Source organism: Heptranchias perlo, chromosome 21 (assembly GCF_035084215.1).
Source record: "Heptranchias perlo isolate sHepPer1 chromosome 21, sHepPer1.hap1, whole genome shotgun sequence".
NCBI lineage: Eukaryota > Metazoa > Chordata > Chondrichthyes > Hexanchiformes > Hexanchidae > Heptranchias > Heptranchias perlo.
This window is the reverse complement of record NC_090345.1, coordinates 37,755,714-37,775,558: the sequence shown is the minus strand read 5'-3', so window position 1 is coordinate 37,775,558 and position 19,845 is coordinate 37,755,714. Positions and strand designations below refer to the sequence as shown.

The 19,845-nt window shown below is 44.4% G+C and overlaps 1 protein-coding gene across 1 annotated transcript in view; it reads right to left on the bottom strand.

Annotated features, from left to right (window-relative positions):
- The window catches only part of LOC137340149 (monocarboxylate transporter 12-like), an 80,928-nt gene that overhangs the window by 24,518 nt on the left and 36,565 nt on the right, over positions 1 to 19,845 (bottom strand). The window contains 3 exon segments of the mRNA XM_068002491.1: positions 2,441 to 2,544; positions 10,200 to 10,348; positions 10,350 to 10,458. Coding sequence (XP_067858592.1) covers positions 2,441 to 2,544; positions 10,200 to 10,348; positions 10,350 to 10,451 — 355 coding nt within the window. The 5' untranslated portion in view covers positions 10,452 to 10,458.

Sequence of the window (19,845 nt, the reverse complement as noted above, 5' to 3'; positions counted from 1 at the left end):
CAACCTTAAGGATTTCAGCATCAAGGCAGTAAAGAGTGATCAGTTCTTGTAGCTCTTGAGGTCCTTCTTCTTGGACGTCCTTCCTTTAAGCGAAGCTTCTTTAGACTCCGCCGACTGCAGTGAAGAATCTGCTACAATGTTCCATTTATGTATTTTTTTTACCAGTTGGGGCATAAGTAATAGTCAGGGGATGTTCCACTTTGGCCAATCACCCACCGTTGCTGGGCCTCAAGGATCAACAAGCCTCAATGATGGACAGTTGTCTGTTGTGCATCACTCAACTTCCTGAGATGTTCAACCAGATCTCCCCCTTCAACCTCTAACAGTCTTTAATCTCACTTGTTCCAGACCATGGAACATGTAGGCCACCCTTATCAGTGTCCAAACCCTCTCAAAGCCTTGCTTTGTTCAGACATGTAACCACTTTGTTCTCAGTTTATCAGTTCTGTATCGTTCTCAAAGCTTTGCTTTGCCCAGACATGTATCAGTTCTGTTTTGTACTGGTTGAGCGTTTCTGCACAATGCTGTCTTTGCATTTTAAATTCACAATTGTCCAAGGGGTTGTTAACCCCTTTCCTTGATCTCCACCAATCGACTTACCTTGTGCCAGGGACTGTTCCCTGTGTCCCCAGGGACGGCCTCCTGCCACCCGATTTTAAACGGCCAGGCAGCCGCTTCCTACCGTTTCGGTCGGCAAATCGGCAAGCGGCATGATAATGAAGCCCAGCAAGTTAAGATTGTCCGAGCCTCCCTTGCTTTGCCCCATTCCCGCCCTGGAGTTAAAATCGAACCCAGGGTGCCTGTAGGTTTAAGTTTAGGTTTAGGATTCCTTCACTTGCAGTTCTACACCGAGTCCTTACCGCTGTCGTCAGGATTTTACCACCCATTTTTCTCCCAAAAGAGGAAATCTGGAGAATCGGAAAATTCTCCTGATGATTACGGCAGTGAAATGGGTGGTCAGAAGACTGACGTCAAATATGGGAGGTTCCTCAGGTTTATGGAAGGATTTGTAGGTCTAATTAATTCAGAATCAAAACTTTCAGTGATTGCTCAGCACTTTGAAGCTGTTCCATTGGTAGCTAGAAAGGTATTAAGAACTGCCAAGGAGATACTCCCAGTTTGTTTTGGAATGAATGTTACATTTGTACCCAGGTTTCATTCAAAGTACAATCACTTTACTCAGATCCTGTTACTGAGTGGCTCTGGCGAGGAATAATTAACAACAGACAGCAAGTGTGCCTTCAGGTTACAAGAGTATAACATTTGACTACAAATTCCAGGCACCAATTTAACTTGTATCGTAAAAGGTTACAATTACTCACGTCAGCACCATGAAGCAGCACTTTGCACTACAAACTACAGAATCATTCACAAACAGTAAGAAAGGAAAATTTACTCTGGCAGGTTAAAATCTGTAGAGCAAAAGTTTCTTCAAACTGCAAAAATAAAAACAGGACTGCTGAAACACTCACAAAGTTCAGTACAGAGCAGTTGAGTGCTAAAGTGTGACTGGCATTTTATTCAAACTTTCCACTTGTGAATGGTTAAACAGCAAATAAGTCAGCTACTTAATTACAAGCCTCTGATCTGATGGTGACGTTGCCATGGCAGCAGAACATAGAACCTGGCAATTCCCACTGGACTCAATGGACAAGTAGATTTTGGTTGGTTTTGTTGAGTTGCGGGGGTTGGTGCAACATCTTCCTACGGCCTATTTGGCCCCTCACTTGATCATCTGCGATAGTCAAACATCATTATAGTAGGCCACCATTACAAAGCTTTCATTATAATAAAGATTTTCAATGGTTTCAGCAGAAGCTCTATTCCAGCCAACATGAAGAGCTGAAAGCTCAAAACTAGGACCTAATTGGCCAGTTCTCGGTAAAAGGGGCTTTTTATTACCTCCCTTCCTCTGAGCCATTCTTTGTTCTCCCATTCCCCAAATCCTGGTTGTCCATGGCCCCTCTCCAATTCAAATGTGAGCAGGATGTTAGACAAAAGAAATCATTGCTGTTACTTACACACACACACGCGCTACACACACACACACTACACACACACATCATTATGTACAGAATGTTATCCAAGAGGAGAGAGTCTTGGGACATAATTCATTGATATTGGCAATTGATGAGCTTGAACAGGAGGCTTAACAACAAATAAATTGAATCATTTTTCTATTGATGACATTTTCTTGTCATGGAATCAGAAAGCATATGCACAATTCTAATATTAATAATGTTGCCGATGATTATGATCGAAGTTCATGATTGCCATGCTAGAGAACAAACAGCTGCAAACAATCCACTGCAGCTCAAACGCATGTTTGAACCACAATGGACTATTTGCAGCAAAATGTGTGTTAAGTCCATGTGATGAAGGTTTCCCCAGTTGTACCTCTGAGTATAAAGCATATGAATGGAAGTGATCATACACTCACCGAACACCATTGTAGTGCAGTCGACAGTGGAGTGTATCCATGCCGTCATTGCATAATCCTGAGCAAAATAATTCTGGAACTCCACAAAAAATATGGAGAGGCACCTAGAAATCCAAAACAACGTTATATGTTGGCAGCCACGTGAAGTTCAAAACAGAAAGTGTTCAAAATACACAACAGGTCCTTCAGCATCTGGAACAGGGGAAGATGAGGTGATGTTTTGGGTGGAGACCCAGCGGCAGATTTCCCGGTGCCTACACCTACAAGTATCGGGTGCCCTCGAGTATAATGAATAGAGGAAATTCGGTTGGCCTCCCTTACTGGCGTGCTGCCCTCCCAGCCCGATTGTCCTTTCCTCACTGTGCCCAGGTATTCCAATACGCCCAGGTACACGAACGGGAAAATCTCCCCTCCTCCCCACCCAACCTTTGTCAGAACTGGAAAAAGGAACCTCGGTGGTTTTTGTCGTCGTGAGCCACAGTGTCTCGGTGGGCACTAATGGAGTTTAAATCCCTTTTCCCATTCATTTACTTAGATCTCAAGTTGCTGATTTCAACTGATGTTTGTGTTCTGATTTAGGATTTATCCACCAGGTGAGGCGAGGGCACTAACAAATAAAGCCCAGTGGTTTCTGCCTGCACCAGGGAACCCGCTGCAGTGGGGGAGGGATGTGGGGCAGGTAAATCATGGGCGCAGCATGATCATACCTGGGCAACGACTAGAGTGGGGCTTCGGGGGCCTACTGGTCAAATGTGCTGCTGGCCGCAGGGACTTGGGGGGAGGGAGAAACAGCATTGACTGGAATCAATGGGGAGGGACACTTCAATTTTAAAGACTCCCCACCGGTCCCCACCAATGCCAACATGAGTAGCATCCAGCATTGCTAGAGCAGTAATGATAGACAAACGTGCCTTTAGTAACTTCAGGCTGTCTCCCTCATATTCCTGCCAGTTTCTTCTATTGAAATTTCATTGCATTCTGTTCCATTTTGGAGGTTCTTTACTCACTTTTTAGGGCCGATTTTAACCCCCTCGCCCTGCCTTCCCCCCACTCAGCAGGAACAGGGCAATCAGGGGGGTGGGTGAAGATGGCGGGAGAAGGTTCGAACTACATTTCTGCACCCCTCCCCAACACCATTTTTACGTGCCTGAATTCACTGGAAGGCCGCCTGACCCAGAGGAGGGGGCCTAATTTAAATGGCAGTGTTGCATCATGATCCAGGCCACAGGAAGCCCAGGTAAGTGGTCTTTTTAAAAAGGTTCCCTCTAGGCTGAGAGGGTCAGAACTACTCCTCCTGGTACCACAAGGATATCTTGGATCTCCCCTAGCCCAGGCGTCCCCCCTCCCCCCATCGTAGACATCCCGGGGCCCGTTTCCATGGGTCCCCAGCGGTGGCCTGACCCCACACATTCATTCCGACTCACACCCGCTGGAAATTATATCATTCCTGCTGGCTTCAGGTGGGAGGCAGAGTCGGGTCATGTAAATCCTAGAGAGGGACTCTCTTATTTTCAGTTTTCTGGTTCTGACGAAGGTTGTCCATCCGGAAAATTTGTCCATCTTTTCTCCTTACAGTTGCCGATGGACCTGCCGGTTATTTCAAGCGTTCTATGTGTTTTTAAATCTCACAATTCACATGTTGCTGCTTTTATCAGAAGATGTAAGATTTTAGATTGGCTGCCGCGTTTCCTACATTACAACAGTGATACACTTCAAAAGTACTTCATCGGCTGTAAAGCGATCTGGAGCGTCCTGAGGTTGTGAAAAGTGCTATATAAATGCAAGTCATTTCTATCTTTTTCTTTCTTTCCTGTCCGTTTAACAGGAAATTAATTGAGTTGAGTAATAATGACGGAAAAAGGAAATTAAGTTTAAAGAGAAAGCAGAAGTATAAGACCATGCTTAAACTGACTGACAGCGATCTGTGCGAGGCAGAGTGTGCACTTTATCAATAAATGCTTTGCCTCTTTGCAGGTCTGTTAAGGGCATTTTCATCTTGCATCTTTGCAAATTGGTAAAGGAGAACCTCTTAAAATTGTTTAAGAAAAGGAAATATAATTCCATGTTTATGACGTCCTGAGGCATTTTAATTTAAACCCACACAAAGGGGGTGAATTACCTCGTGCCATCTCCCACTCCACCATCGTGATGCGTGTAAACAGCGTTTGTTCCAAAGTTACAGCGGGAGACGGCCAGAGGAAGCTCATCGCTGAAAAGTGTCATCAGGCACTGGGTTAAGAATTTAATTACAATTTCAGTGGAAATAAATTGTTTGTATTTTGTTCCAATCGTTAGCCAATTCCAATGTCGTGATTCACCAGGTAGATTTGGTGCAATTACCAATTGAAACCTTAAATATATAACTCACTCAAGAAAAAGGATAAATAAATGATCTACAAACTAAAACACATAGGGCTAGAAATTCGGCAGTGTAGCACCCGTTTTTCAGGTGCTATGCGGCCTCCCGAGGTCCCAAAATGGCATCCGGAATGGGCCCGCACAACGTGCGCCGGACGCCATCTTGGTAAAGCTGTTCACGCAGGCGCCGATAACGAATGCCGGCAGCATGTAAAGTAAGGAGAATATGCATTAGGTCAGTGTACAATGCTGATTTAAAGGGATAGGTACCATTTTGGCAATCAACGCTCCAGCCAACGCAATGTCTTAACCACGACCAGCTGAGCGTGTCGTAGACGGCCTGGAGGATTCCCCCACCAGCACTTTTTAAAGGGACCACGCAGGATTTACAGGTTAGTTGGTGGATTAGCGTATCTGGCTCTTGATGCATTTGTACCTGTTTTTGGAGCTCTCCTATACTTGAATACTACTACTAGGGGACATAGCATAAAATTTAGAGCCAGGACTTGCAGGAGTGAAGTTAGGAAATGCTTCTACACGCAAAGGGTGGGAGAAGTTTGGAACACTCTTTTGCAAATAGCAGTTGATGCTAGCTCAATTGTGAATTTTAAATCTGAGATTGATAGATTTTTGTTAACCAAGGGTATTAAGGGATATGGAACTTGGCGGGTATATGGAGTTAGGTCACAGATGATCTCATTGAATGGCAGAACAGGCTTAAGGGTCTAAATGCCACTGCCATTTGCTGCCTCCTGTTAAGCGCCATCTTCTCCAGCAAGAAAGTGGGACGTGTGTCGGTGAGTGTCCTGCAGGATGTTTGGGTGATGTGGCTGTCATGGTTGAATAGCTGTCAGTGTATGTGACCTGCGAGTTGTGGGTGTGCGGCTTGCAACAGTGGTAACATGTGAGGGTGAGAGGAAGCACCTGATTGGAAGAGTTGAGTACTGATTAAAAGAGTTTGTTGGTATGTGGGTGATGGGGGTGTGGTGCATGGAGCAGTGGATGCGGCTAGTGGTGCAGTTGGTAGGAGACGCCACTTGACAGTTGACCTCACTCGTCTTGACCACTCGTGTCAAAGCATTGAACTTCTTCCTACACTGCATCCATGTTCGTGGTGCTATGCGCCTGGCATTGACTTCGTCCCCCGCTGCCTCCCACTGTCTCTTGAGCACATGTCTGGAGGGCCTCTTGCCCCCCCACCCCCCCCCCCCCACCTCCTGCGGATATAGGATGCCTCTCCTTCTGCCCACCTCTTGCACCAAGGTCTCTAGTGCATCAGCAAAGAACCTTGGTGCACGCTCTCTCGCAGGTCTAGTACAAACTCAGATCAGCAGATTGGTGAGGTCTGGCATGCAGATTGGAGGATGTGGAATTTAGTAATGCACAACCTTTATTCAATATTTTAAAATAACTCATCAGTGTGTAAACATAGGGACGGGACCTGCATCTGTGTTTTACGTGAGCGATGTCTGATCTCGGTTCAGACACCATGTGGTCCCGTTTCTTATACTTTGCAAATAAGAGGTGCAGGCTGCCTTTAAGAGGTGCAGGCTGCCTTTAAGAGGTGCAGGCTGCCTTGCTGGTGAGAAGTGAGAAGCTAGTGAGAACAACGCAGACGCTGCGCTATAATCAGGTAAATGAGGAGGCAGCACGAATCTCACATGCAGCCTGCATCGGAACCACCGGGTGCAGGTTAAACGTACACCACGATGCCCAGGCCCGGATTCGGGGGTTAACCAATTTAACCCCCATTAAGTTTCTGCTAAAGGAAACAAATTTATATTAAAAAAAAGTAACTGAGTGGTTTTAAATTAGTAACTGGGTTAAACGAGAATGTTAATTAACTCAAACATTTGTAGGAATGAGATCCTACATTTATGATTAAACTCTCAATCCATTGTCTCTTAACCCATAAAGGGCCCTTAATATCCTACAAATTTAAAATACCCTCAGAAGATCTGGAAAGAATGTATTACAATCAAGCTGTACCCCCTTCCCCAAACAGAGGTTCAGCCACTCACTCCCAATTTGAAAACATACACGGTATATTTGTTAATAGGTCTTTTTGACAAGATCAGCCTTGGCTGTGATTCTCTCTGTGGTTAAATATCCTCTGAACAACCACCTTATAGAATCATAGAAGTTTACAACATGGAAACAGGCCCTTCGGCCCAACATGTCCATGTCGCCCAGTTTATACCACTAAGCTAGTCCCAATTGCCTGCACTTGGCCCATATCCCTCTATACCCATCTTACCCATGTAACTGTCCAAATGCTTTTTAAAAGACAAAATTGTACCCGCCTCTACTACTGCCTCTGGCAGCTCGTTCCAGACACTCACCACCCTTTGAGTGAAAAAATTGCCCCTCTGGACCCTTTTTTATCTCTCCCCTCTCACCTTAAATCTATGTCCCCTCGTTATAGACTCCCCTACCTTTGGGAAAAGATTTTGACTATCTACCTTATCTATGCCCCTCATTATTTTATAGACTTCTATAAGATCACCCCTTAACCTCCTACTCTCCAGGGAAAAAAGTCTCAGTCGATCTAACCTCTCCCTATAAGTCAAACCATCAAGTCCCGGTAGCATCCTAGTAAATCTTTTCTGCACTCTTTCTAGTTTAATAATATCCTTTCTATAATAGGGTGACCAGAACTGTACACAGTATTCCAAGTGTGGCCTTACTAATGTCTTGTACAACTTCAACAAGACATCCCAACTCCTGTATTCAGTGTTCTGACCAATGAAACCAAGCATGCCGAATGCCTTCTTCACCACCCTATCCACCTGTGACTCCACTTTCAAGGAGCTATGAACCTGTACTCCTAGATCTCTTTGTTCTATAACTCTCCCCAACGCCCTACCATTAACGGAGTAGGTCCTGGTCTGATTCGATCTACCAAAATGCATCACCTCACATTTATCTAAATTAAACTCCATCTGCCATTCATCGGCCCACTGGCCCAATTTATCAAGATCCCGTTGCAATCCTAGATAACCTTCTTCACTGTCCACAATGCCACCAATCTTGGTGTCATCTGCAAACTTACTAACCATTCCTCCTAAATTCTCATCCAAATCATTAATATAAATAACAAATAACAGCGGACCCAGCACCGATCCCTGAGGCACACCGCTGGTCACAGGCCTCCAGTCTGAAAAACAACCCTCTACAACCACCCTCTGTCTTCTGTCGTCAAGCCAATTTTGTATCCAATTGGCTACCTCACCTTGGATCCCATGATATTTAACCTTACGTAACAGCCTACCATGCGGTACCTTGTCAAAGGCTTTGCTAAAGTCCATGTAGACCACGTCTACTGCACAACCCTCATCTATCTTTTTGGTTACCCCTTCAAAAAACTCAATCAAATTCGTGAGACATGATTTTCCTCTCACAAAACCATGCTGACTGTTCCTAATCAGTCCCTGCCTCTCCAAATGCCTGTAGATCCTGTCTCTCAGAATACCCTCTAACAACTTACCCACTACAGATGTCAGGCTCACCAGTCTGTAGTTCCCAGCCGCCCTTCTTAAACAAAGGCACAACATTTGCTACCCTCCAATCTTCAGGCACCTCACCTGTAGCTGTCGATGATTCAAATATCTCTGCTAGGGGACCCGCAATTTCCTCCCTAACCTCCCATAACGTCCTGGGATACATTTCATCAGGTCCCGGAGATTTATCTACCTTGATGCGCGTCAAGACTTCCAGCACCTCCCTCTCTGTAATATGTACACTCCTCAAGTCATCACTCTTTATTTCCCCAAGTTCCCTAACATCTATGCCTTTCTCAACCGTAAATACCGATGTGAAATATTCATTTAGGATCTCACCCATCTCTTGTGGTTCCGCACATAGATGACCTTGTTGATCCTTAAGAGGCCCTACTCTCTCCCTAGTTACTCTTTTGCCCTTTATGTACTTGTAGAAGCTCTTTGGATTCTCCTTTGCCTTATCTTCAAGGCTCCAACATAATGGTCCACTTGAATGAGGTACCAGAGAGCAGCCAGTGATCAGGGAGCCATTTCCAGCAAGCAGTCAACAGCTTCAGATCAGATGGGGAGGACAAAATTGAAAAGATGAAAAAGAATCTCCTATCAGCATTATAAAGTAATCCAAAGATGTCACGTTGTAAGAATATGAGAACGTAAGAAATAGGGACGGGAATGGGCCAAACGGCCCCTCGGGCCTGCTCCGCCATTCAATCAGATCATTATCTACCTCAACTCCATTTTCCCGCCCTATCCCCATACCTTGTTTCTTGGATTAGGCAAAATGGGATATTGAATTAAATCGTGCTATCCGCACTTCAATAAATTACAGAATTACAACTACATTACCTCAAATATCGTATTGCAACTTCAAAAGATCACATAATTTGAATGTAAATGAGTAACCTTGGAGTTATACAGGTTAGACATCAATGATAAAATAAAACATGTAACCAACATTTTCAGTGTTCTGAAGCTCCCCCCAACCCCTCCCCTGAGTCAAAGTCGGGGCTGTAGTGTTCCAGAACTCAGATGCACTTAAGGGGGGTTATTTTAACCTAACTTGCCAGGCGGGATCAGGTGGAATGTTGGTTTTACACCCTGCCCATTGACTTCAATGGAGAGTAAAGTCGGACGGAATGTAAAACTAGCATTGCACCCTATCTGGTCAGTTTCCCAGAGGATGGGTTAGGTTAAAATTGCCCCAAGATGTCACTGTGGGGCAGGTGTGTTGCCGCACGGACATACTATTCCATGGAACAGTAGGATAAAAGTTCCCAACACTCTCAATGAACCAGACTGTACGGGACTGCCTGCTTCAGTGAGAGAGAGGGGAAAGCAGATGCTAAGTCAACTCACGCTGGTCAACTGCTGCTTCTAGCAGCTAGTTCAGGAGCGACAGTGAGCAATGCCTGGACAACGCATGTCACCTGCTGCACCATTCTAGGTCAGGGAACAGCAACAGCATGCACACATGAGGGAGAGGAAGAATGAGCTGAGCATAATGAACAACAACAACTACTTGCATTTATATAGCGACTTTAACATAGTAAAACCTCCCAAGGCGCTTCACAGGAGCGTAATCAGACAACATTTGATACCGAACAACATAAAGAGGTATTAAGACAGGTGAGGTATGTTTTAAGGAGCGTCTTAAAGAAGTAGAGAGGTGGAGAGATTTAGGGAGGGAATTCCAGAGCCTAGGGCCTAGACAGCTGAAAGCACGGCCGCCAATGATGGAGCGATGAAAATCGGGGATGTGCAAGAGGCAATAATTGGAGGACGCAGAGAGGGTTGTAGGGCTGCAGGAGGTTACAGAGGAAGAGACGGGGTGAGGCCATGGAGGGATTTGAAAACAAGGACAAGAATTTTAAAATCGAACATGAGAAGTTTTACTGACAAACCTGGACACTGCCCTCGTGCAGATGGTCACTAAGAAGCAGCTGATCACAATCATCCAGCCCCATCCTCCATCAGGGGCTTCCACTAATGGAACTTTTGAGTGACGAGGCATTGCAGTAGCTCCACAGCCTATTGAGATTTGCACAGCTCCCTGGTTCTAATAGAGTGTCAGGTTTGTTCCTCAGTACTGCTGGGGTCAGTTCAGAACTACTGTACATGAACGTCTGGAATGTGTTCTTGTAAATGATTTTCATTAACCATCTGAAAAAATAAAACACACAGGATGGGTTAGGTCAAAAGTCATGTCCGCGAGATTAAAATGAGGCAAATTGATTGCAATTCTAATATATTGCTGCAAATATTAAAAATTTAACTTTAAAATCGGCCAGATCAAAAGGCCTATATAAGAACAGTAATAAAGTAGGAGTTTTAACAATAGACTGTTTCATCTCCGTGTTTTCTCATTTCAATTTTTTACAAATCCAGCACAAACGAGATTTCAAATTTGCAAATGACCCCAAGCTAGTATTAGATTCAAACAAAATTTATTTTCTCAATACGTGACAAAAAATTTTATTATTTCATTGTGATGTTTGGCGAGAAATTCAGCTTGTGCCCAAAACAGGCACAAAGTCAGCAGGGCAACAGCTTCGTGCGCCACTCTGAGGCCGAGCCAAATTCAGCTTCAGGCCGCATTTAAATGTCGCCGGTGAACACCAAATGGTGAAGACGGCAAATCGGCCAGATTCTACGCTGAGTCAACCAGCAGGTCAGTTCTTGGGGACAGATTGGAGGGGGGAGAGGGGGGAGGCGGAGAGGGGGGAGGCGGAGGGAAGCGGTCCCCGGGCCTCGAATGGGCCAATAGTGGGACAGAGCTTTCTTTGTGGGCCCAGAAGGAGCACTGGAACCACAAGAATAACAACGGAAAATTTCCTGGGCCTCTTCCTGAGCAGCCTAGAGCAGTCCCTTTAAGGATTGCCGGTAGGCCACTCAACGCCTGGTACAAACCGGCTGAGTCTGGGCAAAGCCCCACCCATTTGTACCTCAATTTCTTCTTTGGGATCCTACAGCCAGCATAGGACCCTGATTTGGATATTTAAAGAGCCCAACGCCTGTTTCCGGCAGTACATTCCAGATCATAACAACTCGCTGCATAAAAAAGGATTCCTCCTGTCACCTCTGGTTCTTTTGCCAATTACCTTAAATCTGTGTCCTCTGGTTACTGACCCTTCTGCCACTGGAAATAGTTCCTCCCTGTTTACTCTATCAAAACCGTTCAGGGTTTTGAATACCTCTATCAAATCTCCCCTTAACCTTCTCTGTTCTAAGGAGAACAACCCCAGCATCTCCAGTCTCCCCACATAACATTTGTCTATGTGCTCTCTCTGTTCCTGCACCCTCTTTAAAGTTGTACCATTTAGTTTATATTGCCTCTCCTCATTCTTCCGACCAAAATGTATCACTTCACACTTCTCTGCGTCAAATTCCATCTGCCATGTGTCAGCCCATTTCACCAGTCTGTCTATGTCCTCCTGAAGCCTGTTACTATCCTTCACATTGTTTACTACATTTCCAAGTTTCGTGTCAAACTTTGAAATTATACCCTAAATACAAAAGTCCAGGTCATTAATATATATCAAAAAGGGCAGTGGTCCTAACACTGACCCCTGGGGAACGCCACTGTATACTTCCCTCCAGTCTGAAAAACAACCGTTCACCACTACTCTCTGCTTTCTGTCCCCTAGCCAATTTTGTATCCAAGCTGCCACTGTCCCTTTAATCCCATGGGCTTTAAATTTGCTAACAAGTCTATTATGTGGCACTTTATCAAATGCCCTTTGAAAGTCCATATGCACATCAGCCACATTATCCTCATCAACCTTCTCCTTACTTCATCAAAGAACTCAATCAAGTTAGTCAAACAAAATTTTCCTTTAACAAATCCATGCTGACTTTCATTTATTAGCCTATTCCAAGTGCCAATTAATTTTGTTCCAGATTATTGTCTCTAAAAGTTTCCCCACCACCGACCTTAGGCTGACTGGCCTGTAATTGCCGGGTTTCTCCCTCTCCCCTTTTTTGAACAGGGGTGTGACATTTGCAATCCTCCAGTCCTCCAGCACCATCCCCATATCTAAGGAGGATTGGAAGATTGTGGCCAGAGCCTCCCCATTTCCACCCTTACTTCCCTCAGTAACCTAGGATGCATCCCATCTGAACTGGCTGACTTTTCTACTTTGAGTATTGTCAATCTTTTAAGTGCCTCCTCTTTATTTATTATTATCCTATCCAGTATCGCTACTACCTCCTTCTTTACTGCTACAATGGCAGCATCCTCTTCTCTAGTGAAGACAGATGCGAAGTATTCATTTTGTACCTCAGCCATGCCTTCTGCCTCAACAAGTAGATCTCCTTTTTTGTCTCCAATCGGTCCTACCCTTCCTTTGACTACCCTTTTACTATTTATATGTTTATAAAACACTTTTGGATTCCCTTTTATGTTAGCCGCTAATGTATTCTCATACGCTCTCTTTATCCCTCTTATTCCCTTTTTAGATCTGCTCTGTACTTTCTCTATTCAACCTGGTTCTCTACTGTATTATAAGCCTTACATTTGTCATAAGCCTTCATTTTCTGTTTCATTTTAATCTCTATATCTTTAGTCATTCAGGAAGCTCTAGCTTTGGATGCCCTTCCTTTCCTCCTCGTGTCTACTCTGTACCCAAACCAACTCCTCCTTCAATTGACCCAGCATCCACAGCCTTTAGGGGAAAAGAGTTCCATATTTACACTACCCTTTGTTGAAAAGTACTTCCCGATTTCATTCCAGAATGGCCTAGCTCTAATTTTAAGATTATGACATCTTCTATCCTTCGGAAATTTCAGTTCATGCAAAGCTCTGATGCCCGTATCCTAACTCGCACCAAGTCCCGTTCGCCCATCACCCCTGTGCTCACTGACCTATATTGGCTCCCGGTCTGGAAACGCCTCGATTTTAAAACTCTTATCCTTCTGTTCAAATCCCTCCATGGCCTCTGTAACCTCCTCCAGCCCTACAACCCTCTGAGATCTCTGCGCTCCTCCAAGTCTGGCCTCTTGTGCATCCCCGATTTTAATCGCCCCACCATTGGTGGCCTTGCCTTCAGCTGTCTAAGCCCTAAGCTCTGGAATTCCCTCCCTAAACCTCTCCACCTCACTACCTCTCTCTCCTCCTTTAAGATGCTCCTTAAAACCTTCCTCTTTGACAAGGCTTTTGGTCACCTGTCCTAATATCTCATGTGGCTCGGTGTCAAATTTTATCTGATAACGCTCCTGTGAAGCACCTTGGGACTTTACGTTAAAGGCGCTATATAAATGCAAATTGTTGTTGTTGTTGCTGGTGTCCGGCGGGGGTGCAGGGGGTGGTGGGGGGGGGGAGAGGGGGTAGAGCTGCCCACGTTCTTTTAATGTGGGGTCGGGGGTGTTGGGAGGAACACTCCTGTTACTCCCAGCTCCACATTCAGGTAAGTGTGGGGGTCCTCCTGCCAGTTAGCGCCACGTTGTGCTGTGCGAGCTCAGCACATGACGAATGATGCGCTGGAGCTTACGAAAACCGAGAACGTGCACTGCAAGAAGCACAGGGCCCTAATCTAAATAAATTATTTCCACCTTTGAATGTTTCTGACATACGTAGCGCAACCACCTTCTCCAATATGACAGGTGATGCACTTCTGGAGGAAATGTGTGTGAGCTTCCATCTGCCAGATTGGAGACTTGGGAGGCCATTTAGCTCCTGAAAAATGGGCAGCCAAACGTCTAAGTCAATATCTCATCAACAGCAGGTAAGACCATAGTAAAATTTCTGACCAGGGTAATTTGGAAGCAAATGGTCATAGGAGATTTTGGAAACATAACGACTTTTTGGTTCGTGCCACCTAGTGAAGATTGCCTTATTTTGCCAAGCTGATCTCTGGTGCAAAATTGTCTTGCTCTTTTAATTGACTCTGCTTCTTTCCCAATGCTGAATTTTCTAGTTCACACATTTTCATTAATTATTATTATTATACTTTTTTATTTCTTGCTCTCTCCCCTTCCTCCCCCTGAATGCTGGTTTGTTCCTTCTCTCCCACTTTTTTTTACACATGCAGTCTCCTTCCATGTCTTTATTCTGATCAGTATGTCTCCCACTCTCTTTATGCCTCTCCCTCTCCATCTTTCTACCTATCCCACACATGTTAGGGGTCATTTTGACTTTGTGTGATAGTGTGAAATGGGTGATAGCGAGTTGGCCTCCTAAGCTTCCAATATGGCGGGCACGAAATGCGCACACATTTCCCCTGGAAGTGCACCACCTGCCATATTGGATATGTTTTACAAAGTCAATGGAAATAAAAATCAGCAGAGATGTAAAATGGGCTGCCGATACACTATCACCTGTTTTACACTGTCGCACAAAGTCAGGATCTACCCCGGTTGTCTATTACAGCTTAAGAACAAATAGATTGTTCAGAAAACACTATCTGCACTACCTCCAGGATGTTTTAAGAAAAAGTACAGTAGTGGGGAACAAATCACATACCATGCTGTAAAGTATTTAAGTCTGCGATATTTGTGGCAGGGTATTACACAGCACTTGCCCCATTTTTGAATAATTCCTCATTTAAAGTCTGCTCACGAATGAATTATTCTATATTAATCCTTTGCAAAAGTACTTCATAGTTTCCAAACTTCCATTTTAGAAATGTAAAAAATTGGGCCTTTAATTTGATTGTCAAGATTTCATTAAATTTTTGGTAGGAGTTTAAAAAGTGAAATCGCTGGTTTTCAGATTCCCTTTCTCAGTTACATTTCATCTCCTTCTGTGATTTGTTGCACTGATTTTCACATTTAGTTATGTTACTCTTCACTTTTTTTCATCTTTGCTGTACTGCATCTCTTCTATTGCACTCTGCCCCATCTCTGTGCCTCTTGTCCAGATTTATAGAGCCCAGGCCTAGGAGAGATGAGCCAGAGACAGAGGGGGCAATTTTAACCTAACCCGCCCATCGGGAAACTAACAGGATCGGGTGCAACACCAGTTTTACACCCTGCCCGGTTTCACTCTCCACTGAAGAGCAATATTGGGCGGGGTGTCTTAAACAGTTACCCAATCCCATGGGTTTCCCGCCCAGCAAGTTCAGTTCAAATGACCTCCAGAGTCTTCAGAGTGGAACCAGGTCACACCATGGCAATCTGTGTATTGGGAGTCAAACTTCACGTCACTGACCCAACAGATCCCACCTTCAGCTGAGCCTCGGATTAGGTGGCTTGCTTGAACATCCAAGGTGGAGATGCAATAGACAGTCAGAGCACAGCAGACGAGGCTGGGCCTAATTAGTGGAAGACAGTAGCAGAGGTGTAGGAGTGAAGTCTGGGCACAGGCTGAGAGATAAGATCAAAAGTTGTAGATTGTGAGTATGTGCCTGCTTTGTTAATGTTGGGCCTTAGGACATGGGGCCCCGAGTTGGGTGGGATGGTGGAGTAGACAAGAGTCAGTGGATCGAATGCTCTCTGGTGGGAGGGGTGGGGGTGGCTTTGGAGGGCCGGTGAATGGAAGTTGGAACAGTTATGTTTGTGGATAAATTACAATTTTTTTGTGAATTCAATTTTCTAAACTGTTTATTATGCAAAAATAATGTAGCAGTGTGGGTGACAAACTGTCATGGCAGTTGAAAGGATTTTGACTTTCTTTTGTGGGATTTAGTTGGTTTATTTATGCTTTTGTGGTGTTTGCTGGTTATTCACTGGTTACATTTTAGTGAATGGAATATTTGGTTCAAAGTTAACACAATGCATGCTGATCTGTACAATCAGTATGCAATGGTTAGGATTGACAACTCTGGTTGAGCGAATTCTGAAAGGTTTAAACACATGGCCTCCTTCCTCCAACCGCCCCGCCCCCATGTTCCCACCATTGGTCGCCAGAAATATCCATCCTCGTGGCGCATCACCTTCCCAGGTGAATCAAGAAGTGAATAGATTCTTCATTACCCAATTGGATGATTCTTGACTGTCAGTCAAACAGGCTTTTTTTTCCCATCACCGATTTTTTTTTATGCCCCTATGATTTATCTTCCGGGCCATGGCTGACACTTTTTTTGATTTATGTGTCTGTAATTGTTCTGGGGAGCTTGCATTTTAAAGATCTCAGGGTGTCCCCAAGCACTTTACAGCAAATGAAATACTTAATACAGGTATTGCAGAATGAGTTTGACCGTTCTTCGGGTGTTTAATAGGGGGAATGCTGTGACCTCATGCCGCTGGCGGGCATCCTTGCCCGCTTGGAGCGCCTACCAGAAAATGGGGCTTATGCTACGCATGATTTTCCAACCGTAACAATTAACAGTTAGGGTTGCCAACCCTCCAGGATTGTCCTGGAATTAAAAATTAATCTCCAGGTCAGTGCAGCAAGCAAGCCAGGAGAAAAATCATAGAGGCACTAAAAAAAGTGTTTCTTTTTTCATTTTCTTTGAACACTCTCCTTTAATAGTTGTAAAAATATTGCAGATGGGTGAAAGGGCTGTTTGACCTGGTGCAGCTTTTGGAGGAAGGAGGCCATGTGATGAAACCTCCAGAAATACGTCCAATGAGAGTTGGCAACCCTATATACAGTGCCCGCCTGAACTTTTCACAATGTGCTTTAGGAAGATAAGACTTCCCATTGAGAGTTTTTAAAGACTGTAGGTCTAATTCTAATTTTGTTAATAATCCATGTAGAGGCAGCAGCAGTTGTTGATGTGACATCACAGTATTGGCAGTGATTGAAATGGGGCACATTCTTCTGTTGGTAAATTGAAGGCTGATAAGGTAAATAGATAATTATTTTTGACTTGTAGCAACATGTAATGAATGGGGAGATAAGAAACATGGAGGCCACTCTTGCTATGGAACATTTGTTAACATTTATTCACAGAATTTACAATGAAGAGTCATCAACAACAACAACCTGCATTTATATAGCACCTTTAACGTAGTAAAACGCTTCACACGAGCGTTAATCAAACAAAATTTGACACCGAACCAAATAAAGAGGTAGTAGCACAGGTAACCCAAAGCTTGGTCAAAGAGGTTGGCTTTAAGGAGCATCTTAAAAGGAGGAGAGAGGTGGAGAGGACTAGGGAGGGAATTTTAGAGCTTAGGGTCTAGGCAGCTGAAGGCACAGCCGCGATTAAAATCAGGGCTGCGCAAAGGACAAGAATTGGAGGAGCGCAGAGATCTCGGAGGGTTATAGCGCTGGAGGAGATTAAAGAGATAGGGAGGGACGAGGCCCTGGAAAGATTTGAAAACAAGGATGAGAATTTTAAATCTGAGGTGTTCCCGGACCGGGAGCCAATGTAGGTCAGTGTGCAGAGGGATGATGGGAGAACGGGACTTGGTGCGAGTTAGGATATGGGCAGCAGAGTTTTGGAAGAGTTCAAGCTTATGGAAGGTGGAAGATGGGAGGCTAATCAGGAGAACATGGGAATAGTCAAGTCTCGAGGTAACAAAGGCACGGATGAGGGCTTTAGCAGCAGATGAGCTGAGGCAGGGGCGGAGAACGCGTGATATTACGGAGGTGGACGTAGGCGGTCTTGGTGATGGAGCGGATATGTGGCCAGAAGCTCTTCTCAGGGTTAAATAGGACGCCAAGGTTGTGAATGGTCCTGGTTCAGCCTCAGACAATAGCCAGAGAGAGGGATGGAGTCGGTGGCTAGGGAACGGAGTTTGCGGCGAGGACCAAAGACAATGGCTTCGGTCTTTCCAATATTTAGTTGGAGGAAATTTTTGCTCAGTCGGACAAGCAGTGTGACAAATGAGAGAGAGTGGAGGGGTTGAGAGAGGTGATAGTGAGGTAGAGTCCGGTGTCGTCAGCACATGTGGTATCTGACATTGTGTTTTTGGAAGATGTCGCTGAGGGACAGCATATAGTTGAGAAATGGGAGGGGGCCAAGGATAGATCCTTGGGGGACTCCAGAGGTAATGGTGCGGGAGCGGGAAGAGAAGCCATTGCAGGTGATTGTCTGGCTACGATTGAATAGACAAGAATGGAACCAGGCGAGCGCAGTCCCACCCAGCTGGATGACAGAGGAGGAACCATGTCAAAAGCTGCAGGCAGGTCAAAAACTGCTATTCAGCCTACTTCAGTCAATTTGTAATGGAACAAAATATTTTTCAAGCTACAGCAGACTGTCTAGCCAACGTTTCATTAGCACAGCGGGTTAATGCCATGTTTGGATTCTTGACCAGGGCAATTTGAAAGCTAGGTAAACAATACATTCTTTGTTACTGTTGCATTGATTGAAGCTCAGCTCTATAATAAGGAACATACTGCAGTAGTATTGAATTACAGAAAAAAAGGGAGGCATCCAGACAGAGTGAATGGGATCTATGGAGACTATGAATTAGTTACTGTCTAGCTTATTAACAAGATACTGTTTTTCAAGCTGTGTTACCAAACCTGATGAACCAATAAAGAAAGAACTTGCATTTATATAGCACCTTTCACAACCTCAGGATGTCCCAAAGTGCTTTACAGCCAATGAAATACTTTCTTGAAGTGCAGTCACTGTTGTAATGTAGGGGGAATGTGGCAGCCAATTTTGCACAGCAAGGTCCCACAAACTGCAATGAGATAAATGACCAGATAATCTGTTTTAGTGATGTTGGTTGAGGGATAACTCCCCTGCTCTTTTTCAAAATAGCACCACAGGATCTTTTGCATCCACCTGAGAGGGCAGACAGTACCTCGGTTTAATGTCTTACCTCCGACAGTGCTGCACTCCCTCAGTACTGCAGTGGAGTGTCAGCTTAGATTATGTGTGCAAGCCTCTAGAGTGGGTCTTGACCCCACAACCTTCCTAACCCAGAAGCGAGGGTGCTACCAACTGAGCCAAGGCTGACAATGTGTAAAAAAATATGTTTGTAACAATAGTTGAATGCAGAAAGGGGCAAGGAATTCATTACATAAATAAAATGTAAGCTATGCTGGAATTGTCAGTTGTCAATTGAAGCTGCAGTGTCCCATATTTGTTCCAAAATTCTTTTTTCCAGACACTTAGCTGGGAACTAAGGAGGCATGCCTGTTAAAAATATCTTGCTAACTTCAGGCTACTGTACTTGCACTGCCGACCTCGTCTCAGATTGTCAGCAACTCAGTGATTGAAAGCAGAGATGTGTGCTTCAATACACAAAACATTGGTTCCTGAAACTGCCCTGGCTTCCAAAAGCGTGGACATCTGAGGAAGTCTGTGCTTCTGAGGAGAAAGGGGCTGAAATTCCTGGCTTTCATTTTAGCAACAGAATGGACAGGAGTTAAAAAGTAGTGGAATGGAAGTAGAAAGAGCTAACAGATTATTCATTTGTGATTACCACTGCTCCCATCAGTTCTGTCAAAACTGGATTAATGAACACTAGCAAAAATAAAAAGTCCACTTTCCTTCTACAGACTGTTAACAATTAACTTCTGTAACATTCTGCAACTGCAGTCAAATCAAAAAGTGAGCATTTTACTCCAAGTCAGACCCAGCATTAGTCACTTAATGAATGCTACTTTCATTTAACCTTGTCCTAATCCTAAAAAAAATTCCAGTACATTTTTTTAGAAAGTAAGAGAAAAGTGCACTGCCCCAAAACAGTATTCTTGTCATTTTT